This window comes from Myiozetetes cayanensis, unplaced genomic scaffold, assembly GCF_022539395.1.
Source record: "Myiozetetes cayanensis isolate MyiCay16 unplaced genomic scaffold, myiCay2020 scf6-25, whole genome shotgun sequence".
NCBI classification, from domain to species: Eukaryota; Metazoa; Chordata; class Aves; order Passeriformes; family Tyrannidae; genus Myiozetetes; species Myiozetetes cayanensis.
Window position 1 is genome coordinate 2,716,235 of NW_026087853.1, and position 14,138 is coordinate 2,730,372.

General features: G+C 41.8%; 1 protein-coding gene across 2 annotated transcripts in view; it reads left to right on the forward strand.

The window, feature by feature from the left end:
• ARID4A (AT-rich interaction domain 4A) overlaps positions 1-14,138 on the forward strand; it is a 44,426-nt gene that overhangs the window by 12,965 nt on the left and 17,323 nt on the right. For both annotated transcript variants that reach the window (XM_050336234.1, XM_050336235.1), the window contains exons 6-11: positions 1,724-1,803; positions 1,903-1,997; positions 2,551-2,683; positions 4,308-4,387; positions 5,958-6,034; positions 7,107-7,273. In XM_050336234.1, coding sequence (XP_050192191.1) covers positions 1,724-1,803; positions 1,903-1,997; positions 2,551-2,683; positions 4,308-4,387; positions 5,958-6,034; positions 7,107-7,273 — 632 coding nt within the window. The remainder of the gene's footprint in view (positions 1-1,723; positions 1,804-1,902; positions 1,998-2,550; positions 2,684-4,307; positions 4,388-5,957; positions 6,035-7,106; positions 7,274-14,138) is intronic.

Below are 14,138 nucleotides of genomic sequence, written 5' to 3' on the forward strand. Positions count from 1 at the left end.
GCTGCTCTCACACAGATTTCTCTACACTCTGATTTAGTGGTGGTGCCAATTCCTGGCCCTGCTGCAGCTCAGGAAGGAGGTCTGAGAATTTGTGCTTCTCCACCTTCTGTGGTTGCTGCTTCTCATGTGGAATAAAGACACAGGGACTTTCCTTTCAGTGCTGGGAGAGGCATTTCAGATGGGATTTTGGTTTTCTTTTGTGTTGTCCACCAGTTTCAGCTCTGGACAATGCAGAGCAGCCCAGCACTTGTGCCCTGCGTGGCAAGGGCCCAGCAGTTTTTGTTAGAACAGACCAATCCTGTACCTTCAGCTGGAAAAAAACTGAGAGAAGTGACAGGAAAAGGCCTGGGAAAGACTTGTCTTGATCCAGGTGGGAATCTGGGAATAGGACTGAGAGCCTGGCTGAAGGATACCCACACCTCAGGGTCTGTGGGCTCAGCAGGGATCAGGAACAGGAATTTATTCAGCAGGAATTATTTCTTCTTCCGTGCTTTGTCCGGGGAAATGGAATAGAAATTTATGAAGTTGACACTCCTGCAATTGCAGTTACAGCTTTTACAATCCATCAGTGCCTCTTATTGATCAGGAATATCTAATTATGTGACTTCTTACATTAATTTGCATGTTATAGTTGAGGAAAGAAAAATATCTCCCACAGCTCTTAATTGTCATAATTTCCTTATGTATCCTAATTGTGCTGTATTTTACTGAGGGTATTTTCCCCAACCCTCAGTATTTATAACATTTTACCCTTTATGGATAAAAAACCTGCTGTCAATCACCTGGTTTATGAATGGTTTGCTTGATTCATCCCTCTGCTGTACAAGTTTTAAATAATTGGGTAGAACTTTCAAAACTGGAGCTAAACTAGGCTGGTTCTTTCTGTTCATTTACTCTCAAGTATCAGGTTCTGTAGGATCTACTCTGAAGATTCAGGAAGCTCATCTTATCAAGCTTAATTAGTTTTATATTCATGCCTTTTTATCAAGTTATTATTGCAGTCTATGCTTTTAATCTAAAAGTGTGAGAAAGTGACTGTTCTGATTAGTTATTGGAGAAATATTATATTTGATATTCGTGCTGGCTCAAGAGATTTTTGTTGTTTGGAGTTGGGTTTTTTTAATAGAAATGTGACAAAATTCTTCTGCTGTATATTGATGGGAATCAATGGAGCTTCCCTGTCATTTATACATGAGATTTAATGGGATATCTATGAAGTTTTCCATATAAATTGGTCAGGCTTGGAGGTTCAGATTCCCAGTGTCCTGCTCTGTTTGTAAGACAATATTGATAGTGCAGCAAAACCCATCCCACCCTTGTTTTTCTTTCCATGCCTTTGTCTTTCCGTGGGATTGCACAACATTGAACAGTGCAGAAGTGAGGAATAAATGGATAGGGTGAGAAAAATCCCAGCAAAACCAGACAAACCCCAAAGATGGTTATAGAATAGTGCCTGGGGGTTGAAATGTGCAGTGTGTTGATAAGAAGAATGTCTAAGTTAGACAATTGCACCCAAAAATTTTGTTTTTACTGGCTTCAAACTCTGTGAAAATCTATTCTTAGGCTGAATATTGAGGAGTGACCTTCATTTTTGCTTGTGAGCTAAAGAGTGAGTGGATGGAGGTCTGACAGTCCTGTGCTGGGGAATGTTCTTGATTGTGAGATAAACAGGAGGTTGGGATCAAGATCTGATTATTGATGTGTTCCCTTGGCTTCATCCTAGTTTTTGATGATGGAGATGAAAGGACCTTGAGACGAACTTCGTTATGCTTGAAGGGAGAAAGGCACTTTGCAGAAAGTGAGGTAAGAACTGATGGGCAGGGAATAAAAATTAAGGAGTTAAATCACTTTTTTTTATAATAAGATACTGCAAACTCAATTTTTTCCTTTTTTTCCACGTAGACACTTGACCAACTGCCACTAACCAACCCAGAGCACTTTGGAACTCCAGTTATTGGGAAGAAATCCAACAGAGGGAGGAGATCTTCTCTTCCTGTGTGAGTTTTGCCTTTCCTTCAGTGTCCCTTTACTGTCACTGAGGCAGCTGCAGAGCTCTGAATGCTCCAGCACATCAACTGTGGGCACAGCTTATGGACTTGAGCACTGCAGACATGATCAGATCTTGGCAATATTATCAACTTGAAGGGTTTTTGCTTAAGAACATTTATGCTGCTTTCATCTAATAGGAGATGGAGGATTTTTAACCTTTACACTGCACAGAGTTAAAAAAAAAGTGCTTTTAAATTTCTGGGGAAGAGATCCATTTCTCTTTGTTTCATGTCTGTGCACAGTCAGAACCTGATTCAAGTCTCCAATTCCAAGATGATGCTGCTGTAAAATACTGATAGTTGGAAAGAATTTCTACAAAATTCCTCTTACTAAGTACCCTTAATATAATAAAATACCCAGAGTATTTCAAGCAATTTCAGCTCTTAAAATTCCACCTTTGTTTTCTTGCAGCTTTACAAAACAGGAAGAAAAACCTGATCTTGCTCTCAAGTAGTAAGTTCAGACATAACCTTTAAAAATTTGTCCATTTTGCTGTTTCAGTACTGAAGATGAGAAGGAAGAAGAAAGCAGTGAAGAAGAGGATGAAGACAAAAGACGCCTCAACGATGAATTGCTTGGCAAGGTTGTGAGTGTGACTTGGAATGCAGAGAAGGCAGACTGGTACCCAGCTTTGGTGAGTTCCTTTCCCAGACTGGTACCCAGCTTTGGTGAGTTCCTTTCCCAGACTGGTACCCAGCTTTGGTGAGTTCCTTTCCCAGACTGGTACCCAGCTTTGGTGAGTTCCTTTCCCAGCAAAGCTGGCAATGTTGTCAGGCTCAGCTCTGCTCCCAGATTTGCTAAAAATACCAATGTTTTCCAGTATCTGTGCAGAGTAAGAAAGCAAAGATTAACACTTCTGTGTAAGCTGCAGTTTTATGACTTTAAAGTCTTTCAAAACTGAGTGCAAGATGATCAGGATGGGAGGGTATTTTTCTTCCAAAAACAAGATGTGTTAGGACTTGCACTCCCAGGCAGTTTAAGAGCAACCACATTTCATTTGGCTTTCGGTTTTGTGGAATTCTCGTTCCTTTCATGCTTTCATTTGCACCAGTGGCTCTGGCAGTGCATGGTGGGGGTGATTTTTATTTCACTGGCAGTACAGCTGTTCATTGCCACTGCTGAAATAAATACAGATTAAATAAATCCAGGTAGATTGGTACTGGAAAAGTAGACACTCTGCAGGAACACACAGACATGGTAAAAGTTGCTTTCTGTAGTAAACTTTTTTGTGTTGTCAGACAGGCTCAGTACACATCTTCTGGTATCCACTGGAGTGTTTGCTTAACAAAAAGTATTTTGGAGCATTAAACACACAGGTTTGGTTCATTAATTCTTGCAGATTTTATCTACTGAACTCTGCACTCCTCTGTTTTGAGTCTTAAGGGAACAAGCTGAGTTGTTAAAATCTTTTAGCTTAAGATTGTATTTCCCTGTGTGAATCCAGGAGCAGAAAGGAACTCCCTACACAGGCCAGGTGTGTTCCCTTCTGGAGAGAACGTTGGGGTGTAAATTGGGGTGAATAGTTGACACTGGCTTGTCCAGCTGTATATGAAATGTGGTTTTGTGCGTGTTCTGACTGTTGTATATCCCTTTATTAATGACAGATTTTCATTTCACGTGGTTCTTAACTAGGGGTGAAGTCACTGGAGGCCCTGTATCTGCATTTAACATTTTCTGTTTGTATAGGGCCTAGAGCAAAATGGGAACTTGTTGTGGTTTAGGTAACACAAATACATTTTTATCACTTTTCTAGACTTAGAGATAGCACTGCTGTGGAAGGGTGGGCTGCATTTCACACTGGCTTGTGTTATCCACACCTCAAAAAAACCCCAACCCCAAACAAACCAACTTAATGTCTCAGTTTAAATGCCAAACATCAGAAACTGGTATAAAATAAGTGGATTTGTGACTTTTTAAATAGATACTTCAATCAGATTTTGTGTGAACAAGAATTAAAAAGCAGAGTGAATCAACAGGATCCCGTGGTGGAACCTCAGGAGATCAGTTTTGAGTTGACAAATGAAATTTTGAACTTTTTTGGCTTGCACATATCAAGTCAAGTTAATAGTTTGGGGTAAATTGCTTCTTGAAATCTGTTATTGTTGACCTTAGTAGTATAAATCAGAGTAGGTTTGTTTTCCCAGAACTGGAAATTACACTGTAATAAATAGGAAAACAGCTCTTTTCCTGCTGTCTTTCCTTTGAAGATCAGTTTTGGGTTTTTTCCCAATAAAAAAGTGTTTTCTCTGAACCTTCAGGTGGTGTCACCGAGCTGCAACGACGATGTCACCGTGAAAAAGGACCAGTGTTTAGTTCGATCCTTTGCAGATTCCAAATTGTAAGTGATTGCTCACCTTTACTGGAGATGTGTGGGAGAAAATGGGAGACTAATGACATATTTCTTCCCAAGGGAAAGGGTACTGGAATGTTCTGGAATGTTGGATGGACATTGCAGTCCATTTCCAGCCATCTCCTTCTGTGCTTCCTCACCCTTCTTTCCATCAGGTGGAATGACGAGAATTCCTTGAATCACTAAACTTTCTGGTGCTTCATCAAAAAATACCAACAACAAAAAAAACCACAAAACACCCAGGTGTTTACTCCTTAGATCATTTCTGTCCTTTGAAGTGCAAGTTTTGGTTTTAATTATTTTCCTTAATGTCTTAATTACTATCTTTATGGGTGTCTGTTGTAGTTTGGATATCTGATGGACTCATTACCTCCAGTGCCACGATGTCCACAGCTGTTAAAAACAGCAAAGCTTTTAAGGGCTTAATCTACTTTTTTCCAACAAAGGAGAGAATTTAAAGAGACTTGTTAATTAAAATATTTAGAGAATCTGAACAAGATTGCAGCAAAAAGAAAGGAAGATCTTATTGGTCCATCCTCTGCTCCAAAAAGGAGGAGGGAGGGACAGACAGAGCTGTGTGTCTTAGTTAAAGAATTATATATTTATAAGAACATAAAGACTGGTTTTTTAAAGCTGTTTCCCTTTATTTCTCCTCATTGTTACTTGTGTTGCATCTGTCCCAACACACTGTAACCAAAACCTTCTCTCTCTCTCCTTTCAAAGTGAACAAGTTGTGATTTCTTAAGAGCCGTGATTTTGAGTAGGTTGTGAGTGTTTGATTATTGAAATGTATTTCAAGTGCCTGAAGACTTAGTTCATTTTGGCCTCTTAAAGGAGACACTTCCCATCAGCCTTCCAGATAAGCCTGGCTCTTTATCTGCTGCAGGTGGAATGCTGCTGGTAGAACATCTACCCTTGCTCTGGTGGATTTTTTTTTTCCCTATGGTGTTATGGCTTGAACTTCAGAACATGGCAGCCTCCAATTCCTGAGCTTTTACTGCAGATTTTGTGAAATAATGAAAGGAAAAAAAAATAAAATATTCAATATAACCTTAGAGCAGAGCAACTTCCATATGTTGTGCTGGGAGAACATTCCTGTAATTGAAAAATCGAAATCAGCTGTTTGTCAGTGCAGATCTGGGAACTGCTTCACTCTTATTCTGTGTTACTAGAAATGCAGTTGGAAAACAGAGGACTTGTTTTTTTCCTCTCAGCTGGATTCCTCTTTGGAGAGCAGCTGTTGATTCATGGGAATATTTTCAGTTTAGAAAATGATTTTTGCCTTCGTGTTTTACCTTTGCAGATTTGTGCAGGTTAAGCAATGAAAATAAAGAAGCCTTACAAACTTTTCTTAATTATTTAAGGATGCTTTAATGTCTGAATCTCAAAGATTGGAAATTTACTCAGAGTAACTTGCTCTTGTATGACACTACAATAACAAGTGCTTTAAGAAAGAACCTTACTAAATCTTGAAAATTTTAGAAATGGCTGTTTTTCTGAGTCAAATGGTTGCTTTTCTGTACTTTAAAAACAATAACAAACCCTTCTTCTTTTACAGTTACTCAATAGCAAGGAAAGACATCAAAGAATTAGATCTGCAAAACTTACCAAAATCTGAGTCCTCTCCTAAGAAAGGTAAATTAAAAGAAATAATTTTATTATTTCTTAGTACTTTTAACGTTTATAGATAAGTGATGACCTGTTGATTTCTGATAATTGCTCTTGGATATTTTGTGAATAACTTTAAATGGGATAAATTAGAGAAACTTTGGATTTGAAATTTGTTAAAGATTAACATTTCAAATTTATTTCTTAAAAATTATAATAAGAAACCACACCCAGCAACAAAAAAAACCCCCTCAACAACAGCAGTTCCTCTGGTTTGAGTAAAGGTGTGGAACAGCTCCTTAACAAGTAAAGCTTTAACATGCTACAAATGAGAGCTTGAGGTGGTTTTGATTGATTAGTGTAACTCCTAATGATTTCTACTTTCTCCTTAATAGCTGTTTCACAGTCCAAGAGCTTTAGAGCAGCCAGAGAAAAAGATCAGATGCCAGGTTTGAGATAAATTGAAGAAAGGGACATTTTTCCTGTGCAGAACATAATTGGGTTGTGACATTCCTTGCCACGAGGGAGTGTTTTGGAACCAAAGGTACTAATGGTTTCAAAAAATAAAAAAGAGAGTTGGGACCAATGTCTGCAGGTTTTTCTATCAGCAGCTATTGAAAACTGGTGCCTTTTCTTCTCCAGCAGCACTGAATGGTTCATTGCAGTATGTCCCTCTTCTGGGTATTCTTCTGACTCCTTTATCAAAGTCTCTTTCTGTGACTTGAGGGGCAAATTTTAGGGTTATCTGGGTTTGTTTTGCTCTGTTGTTTCCCTCTTGGAGCACCTCTTCAAGCAAAAGAATTCCAGATATTTCCATTGTACAAGTGGGACTCCAGCCTGTCCCATCACTCCTTTCCTCATTGCTGTTTTCCCTCTGTTCCAAACGCTGATGTCACATCTCTTTAGGAAATGCTCCTCATTTTTTATGCAATCTAAGACATGATGATATTTTGAAAAGAGCAGAGTAAATCAGCGTGCCTGCTCTGTGATGGATTCATTCCATTTAAGTTGGGGTTGTCATTTGTAAGGATGTGAAAAGGAAATTAAAACTGCTTTGTTGGCTGAGTGCTGTGGGTGAGGCAAAGCCTTTCTTCTCTAGGGCTACAGGAGGCAACCACGTTTCTCAGCACCAAGGGTGTTCCCAGGAACTGGAAAATGGACATCAGTGAAATCCTGGAGTCCTCCAGCAGTGATGAGGAAGATGGAGCTGCTGCAGAAACTGATGAAGAGGAAGAGAAAAGAGAAGAGAAAACGGAAGAAGTAGCGGTGAGTCCAGGGAATTTCAGTCATTCTTCAGAGATAATTTAGGGACATTCCTGTCTGAAAATCCTGCACTTTCCAACACTTGCCTCTCAGTCTTCAATGTCCTTTCAGTCCTGTTCATTTTCCCTGTTACAGTTGCATTTACTGGGATTTGTGAGCAGTGGCAGGTTTCTCCAGTTATCCAGTGCAGAAATCAGAGACAAATCTCAGGAATTAAGAGTTCATGGCAGAGAAGAATGAAAGATTCTGGATCAAAAAGAAAGACAAACCCCAAAAATTTATACTAAGCCTAGTGGTAGTAATACAACCTTAAATACAAGTAACTTTTTATGTTTCTTTCTTTTCTTCGTTTACTTTTTAACATGTAGGTTACATAAAAAATAACTTGTTTCTGAAAACACTAGATTAATTAAAAAAAAAGACAAACTGTTGAAGTAGGTTGACTGAAAGTCTGAGCTGAAGCTCTTTGGTGCCTGAGATGCTTCAGAGCAGTGCAGGACTGAATGTGGAGGTGTTTGGTTGAGAATCAGAGAATCCCACGGTGTGAAAGGACTGTGTGTCTGACGTGTTGGGGCAGTCTCTGTACTCGTGTGGGCCAGTCCTGGACCTGCAGACAGGTTGGGAGAAGTCCCTGAGAGCAGCTGTGTGTGGGGAAGGGCAGGGGGGTTCTCGTGGGTGAAAAGCTGGACTGGCAGTGTGTGGTGACAGCACCTGAGCTGTGTCAAAAGGGAGAGGGCAGCAGGTCAAGGGAGGGGTTCTCCTTTTGCTCTGCTCTGGTGATTCCCCACCCAGAGCTTTGTGTCCTGCTCTGGGGTCCTCAGCACAAGAAGGATGGGGACCTGTTGGAAGTCAGTCCAGAGAAGGCCATGAATTTGCTGGAGGGCTGGAGCTCCTCAGCTCTGGAGCCAGGCTGGGAGAGCTGGGGGTGTTCAGCCTGGAGAGGAGAAGGCTCCAGGGAGACCTTAGAGCACCTTCCAGTGCCTAAAGGGGCTCCAGGAGAGCTGGAGAGGGATCTTGGACAAGGACCTTGAGCGGCAGGACAATGGAATGGTTTCAAACTGACAGAGGTGAAATTTATGTTAGATACTGGTAAGGAATTCTTCCCTGTGAGGGTGGGCAGGCCCTGGCACAGGTTGCCCAGAGAAGCTGTGGCCTCCCCATCCCTGGAAGTGTTCCAGGCCAGGTTGGATGGAGCGTGGAGCAACCTGGTCTAGTGGAAGGTGTGCCTGCCCATGGCAGGGGGGTGGAACTGGAGGATCTTTAAAATCCTTTCCACCCCAAATCACAGAACGTGATTCTGTGATTCTGATATTAACAGCAAAATGTTTTTCTGTGTTGGAATATTTAAAGTGTCTCCTTTTCCATAAAGTTACCCAGTTTCTAAACTGTATTTAGAGAATTCCCTTGTATTCCTGCTCCCTGGCTGTACCCTGGGAGCAGCCGAGGGGGTGTGGAGGGAGGGTGTGTTGAGATTCGCTGATTTATTTTCCCACCGATTTCCACTGATACACCGGCAACCACAACAAAACCCGAGTGCGGTTTGCGTTGCGAGGGAGGTCAGATTTCCCCTTCCTTTCCTTTCCTTTCCCTTCCCTTCCCACACGGAATGGCCGCTGGCGCTCGGCGGCCTCGCCGTTCCCCGGGCAACGCTGTGTGGCGGCGGCGCAGGCGCGGGGAGCGGCCGCGGGACCGGGGCTGGCCGGGGGCTCGGAGATGGGCTGGCCCTCCTTCCCCTGCCTTCCAGCTCGTGCCTCGGGGCTCTAGCCTCGTTTATTGCTCTTTAACAATTATATTATTTATATATATATTTATATGTGTGTGTGGGAGAGGATGTAAGTAATGCCGGTTAACTGCGGGCGCCGCGCGGGGACAGAGAGCGCGAGCAGATCGCTGGAAGCCGGGCTGGAATATGTGCGGGCAGTGGGAGCGTTAGATAGAGAGAGCGAGGCAAACCATCTTACCTTTGAAAGAATGCGGCTCCTAGGTAAGGATTGCGGGCTTTAATCTGGCGATGGGAACGTTTTGGGGTTTTTTTTGGGGGGGGTGGGGTGGGGTGTGCTGAGAATGGGGGTTTGACTTGGGTTTCTGAGCCTGGGAAGTGGCTGGCGTGGAGCTTTGCAGCCAGGTGGGGGGGAAAAAAAAAAAAAAAGACAATAAGAATCTATTTTTAGGTGTGGATTTTGTGCCTTGATAACAGTGTTTGGGAAGATGGAGTAAGTGTCTGTCTGAGAAGAATGCTATGATGAGATAAATCTGAGATAAATGTGTGCAGAATGTAAAATCCTCTGGGGTTTTTTTTTCTCAGTTTGCAGTGAAAAAGACTGAATAGGCCACATTTTGCAGGGTGTGAACTGTTGCAGTCTGTATTGCTTTGCCTGTATTAACACTCCTTAAATTACAGAGTATCAGTCACTAAAAATCAAGGATTACTGTACCAGTTTTCCAGTATCCATTTTTATTATCATTTTTTCATGCCTATTGCATAAAATGCTGTGTGTTTCAAACAAAGAAGGGGGAGGGGGAAGCTTGGTGCTTTAAAAAAAAAATAAAAAAAGGACATTCCTGTAAAAGAAATTGCAGGTATTTTTTAAAGAACGATGTTAATGTAAAATAGAGGGGCAAAGGATTTGAGACAGGTGGATGTGCTGATAGGAGAAGCTGTGGAATCCATTATTTCCAGGTGACAAGTAGGCTTGTAAAAATCAGGTGAGCATCTTCATCTTCCAGAAGCTGTGTAGCAGAGGATACACATGAATCTTTTTAGATTATGTCAGAGCAGAACTGTCATGACAGCCCATTAAGTCAAATTCCTGATTCAGCTGTGAGAATACATATTTTAATAGTGGGCCATGCTAGATATTGCAATTAGACAGCATTTAGGGAATTTATCATCATTCCCTTTTTCTCTTCCCTTAGAAAGGCAGAAATGCAGAATCGACAAGTGAATGATTTTTTTTTCCTTGCCTGTATTTGAATACAGATGTCAAATTGCTAAATTTTTACATTTCATGGAGTTCCTCCTGTATTAATCAAGGTCAAAAATAGCTTCTGTCCATCCTCTCCCAGAATATTCTCAGTGGACTTTTTTGTTTTAGAACTGCCATTGGTTCTATAGGAGTGAGATTTTTAAAAGTACATTTTTTAAATGTGTTTTTACATTCCCACTCCCATGTTCTGAACTGCAGAGCAGCTTTGCTGTCTGGGCCCAGCCTGATAGGCCTTCATTAAATAATCAAATGACCACAGACCTACTTCAGATACAGTCACAGCATAAAGTCAGTCACAAGAGTCTCATTCTGGAATGGAAAGGATCCTGTTTTTCCAAAGTAAGATCTTTTATGATGGTGATGGAGCAGAGAAGATCTGCTGTAGCTGGTGATAAGAGATCCTGCCGTTTTCCAGTAGCTGGGTGAAAAATCTGCAACTTTGTTTTGGCAGAGCCTCCCTTTCTAGTTGTGCTGCCTTTGATGACACCTTCAAGAGCTGGTAGGATTGGGACAACCAGAGGTTTCCAGGCTCTCCAGGGCTGTTCTTTGGTGGCTTTTGTAAGTTGAGGAGTGGGAACCAATATGATGTTGGTGAGATGCTCCTCCTCCTCCTCTTCTTCCTCCTCCTCCTGCTCCTCAGTGGGAAGTGACTTGTGTGGTCCAGACTTGACTGGGAAGGAGGACAGTGTGGAAAATGCTTGTCATTGATTTCAACAGGGATTGCATTCCACAGAGTTGCTCAGCATGTTCAAATTGCTGGAATTTTGGCAATAGGTGGTGAATCTCTGGATTATTTTTCTTTAAAATTTAAGGGTTTAATGACTTGTGTTATAAAAAGTGAAAAAATCCGGGGGTACTGTAGGAAAAAAGTCTGTATCAAATGAAGATTAAAAGAATCACTCAATTAGCTTGAATCCAGATAAAAATCTGGATATTGCTTTTGGTTCTCACCCAGTTTTCAACGTGTCAGAAGAAGAGAATTAACTGTGTTTGGAGGGTACATTTGGCAGTCAAGGAATGCACTGCAGCTAAAAGGAAAGAGAAAAATCTTAACTCCAGGATCTCCACATAGAAATAGAAAGTTTTCTGATCCTTACCTGATTTTTATTAGAAACAGATTATATGTACTACTGTATTTGTTGGTATTTAAGTTGTTTTATCGGGGAAGAAGAAAGAATAATGTAAATGTAGAGCAGTGAAGCAAAGGATTCCAGAAGGTAAATGTGCTGGGAGGAGAAGCTTTAGAAGCCATTGCAACCCCTCCTATTTGTTTCTCCAGTTCAAATAGTCAAATACTCCCCAATTTACAGGGCAACGTGCAGGCAACATTTGCTTTTGGCTCTCAGTCTCCCTGTGGGCCACTCTGAATCCACCAGAATGAAGATTTTAACGTGCACTTATTTGAAATATCTTCTCAGTCTGAGTTCTTGATGGATACATTCATTTAAGGTGGAAGGAAAGGTGAGGGATTTGCTCAGAGAAATCAAGCTGGGCCTCGTGGCTCCTTGAGGGCAGAGTTGTAGCCCCTCCAGGTGTTTCCTTTGGGGGGGTTTCCTTCCAGGCTTATTTTTACCACTCACCTGGAGGATGTGTGTGTGGCATGTTTAATAAGGTGCATTCATCTCGTGTTTTTAGGGTTCTTGCATCACAACAGCATCAAGAATCGTCAGTCACAGTTGCTTTACATGGTTGTAAAGGGAAGGTGCCAGAGGCATTTTCCAGTGTTCCTTTTCTGTGAGGATTTCAGTTCTCCTGATAAGTCATTACCATATATTTTATTAGCACTGAGCTCATAAGGGAAGGATCAGAAACCCATAATGTATTTTAGGAGGCTCAGGATTCCTACAAATAGTCAGCAGTCAACTATTAAAATAGTTACATTTTGCTTCAAAATAGTTGTTGTTTCCCATGTGGGCTTTTCTCTGAGTGACTGGGGGAGATCACATAAAATGACACCCAGATCATCCGTGTCTGTTGCAACCTGTTTATATTTTAAAATAACATTAAAAAGCTGACTCTTTAAAGTTAAATACAGGAAAACAGTAATTTCCAAGTTAATGAAGCGTGGTGTCAGGAAAGAAGTGGTTTATTGGATATTAGGGAGAAATTCTTGGCTGTGAGGGTGGGGAGGCCCTGGCACAGGTTGCCCAGAGAAGCTGTGGCTGCCCCAGCCTGGAAGGGTTCAAGGGCTTGGAGCAACCTGGGCTAGTGGGAGATGTCCCTGCCCGTGGCAGGGGGGTGGAACAAGATGATCTTTAAGATCCCTTCCAAGCCAAACCGATCTGTGATTCCATGATTTACGTACATAAACCCCCCAAAGCAGCCGTGACGTGTCACGCACGGAACAGCCTTTAAAAATAGCTGAACGTTGATTAGCTCATCCTCCTTCTCCTGCATCCATGCATTTTGTAGGAGCTGTGGCTGCTGGGAAGCACAGCCTGCATCATCCCATGCACAAATGTTCCTCCCAGACGTTCTTGCTCACAGCTCTTTGCTCTCAGGCGTTCTCAGAACGTCCCTCCAAGAGGAGCAGCAGAGCTGAAGGCTGAGCCACAGCTCCCAGTGAGTCATTGCTGAGGGTGCTTGAATTCCCACTTCTTGTCGGTAGAAATGAACATTTGAAGACCACTCTGGTCTCCACATGGTGTATAAAGCTGTTAACTTGTTGCAATCAGTTTAATTCTTTTCATTTCCTTAATTGGCGTTCAGAACTTGGCATCAGAAAGCAAATGTGCCAGTGATGAAAAGGCATCGAAGTGCTTTGAAACAACCAAATTACATTAATTCTGGCAGATTGTCTTGATCATCCACTGCTCTGAACTCCAGGTCCCGTGTACACCGTTCTTCCTCTTAACTTCCATTTATTCCCCAGAGGATTTTATGGTCTTGGCAGTGTATTTACAACACAAAAGGCAGCTCAGTCCCTGGTAGCCTCACCTGACTGAGTTGCTGGTGAACTGTGCTGGTGGGAAGAGATTCATTCTTCCTTTTGTAGAAGAAACCCTTTCATCCTCTGTGCTCCCACTCAGCTCTGAAGGTTGGCACCCACGGAAGGTTTAACATCCCTTCTGGAGAGTAAATGATGAGTCAGGCTAACAGAGCCACATTCTTGGTTAAAATCATGCCAAGGACAGAGGCAGAGCTCAGGGTGAATTCAGTGGCTTGAAACCAAATGAAGCAAAACCAGTTACAAGTTTCCTGCTTGTGTTTCTGTGTGGTTGTGTTGTGTTATTTGCTGGTTGTTACTCTCAAAATAACTGTAGGAAATATGGGAACACTGTTAGTGTTGCTTGGAAGGCAGTGAGAAATGGAGTTGGGAAAAGAGTTAATACAGAGATAATGTGTGATCATGGTTGATTTTATTGTTTGCCTGCTTCCAGAATTCTCTTAAGTGATGTGACCTGCTAATCAGAAAGGAGGGAAAACATCTCAAACCCATAAAATTTCAATCTCCTAATTAGAAAAAGGGCATCTTGGAGATTTTTAATTATTTTTATTTAGATGAAATTCAGGCTCTCATCGTGAAACTGTAAAAAGATTTTCTCACGTTGCATTTAGTTGTGGTATTGGATGAACAGCAGACAGGTCTCAGTTTTGAGCTCCTGCCACTTCAAATTTTCATGTTATTTTGCATCTCATTTGGACTTACCTTTGGCTCCAATCTCCCCTTTTTTGCAACATTTGTATGGGAAAAAAATGAAATGGAGAGACAGAACTCTCTTAAAAAAACCTGATTTTGAACAATTGTCCCTGTGAACTTACTTATGGCCAGTCTAAAATGGGCATAAATGTCTGGGTAGGAACAGAGTCACCCTGGTTCCTGCTGGAAATCCATGCTGGGAATTTTAGCTCTCCAGCCCCTCCCTGATGGTGATCACAGG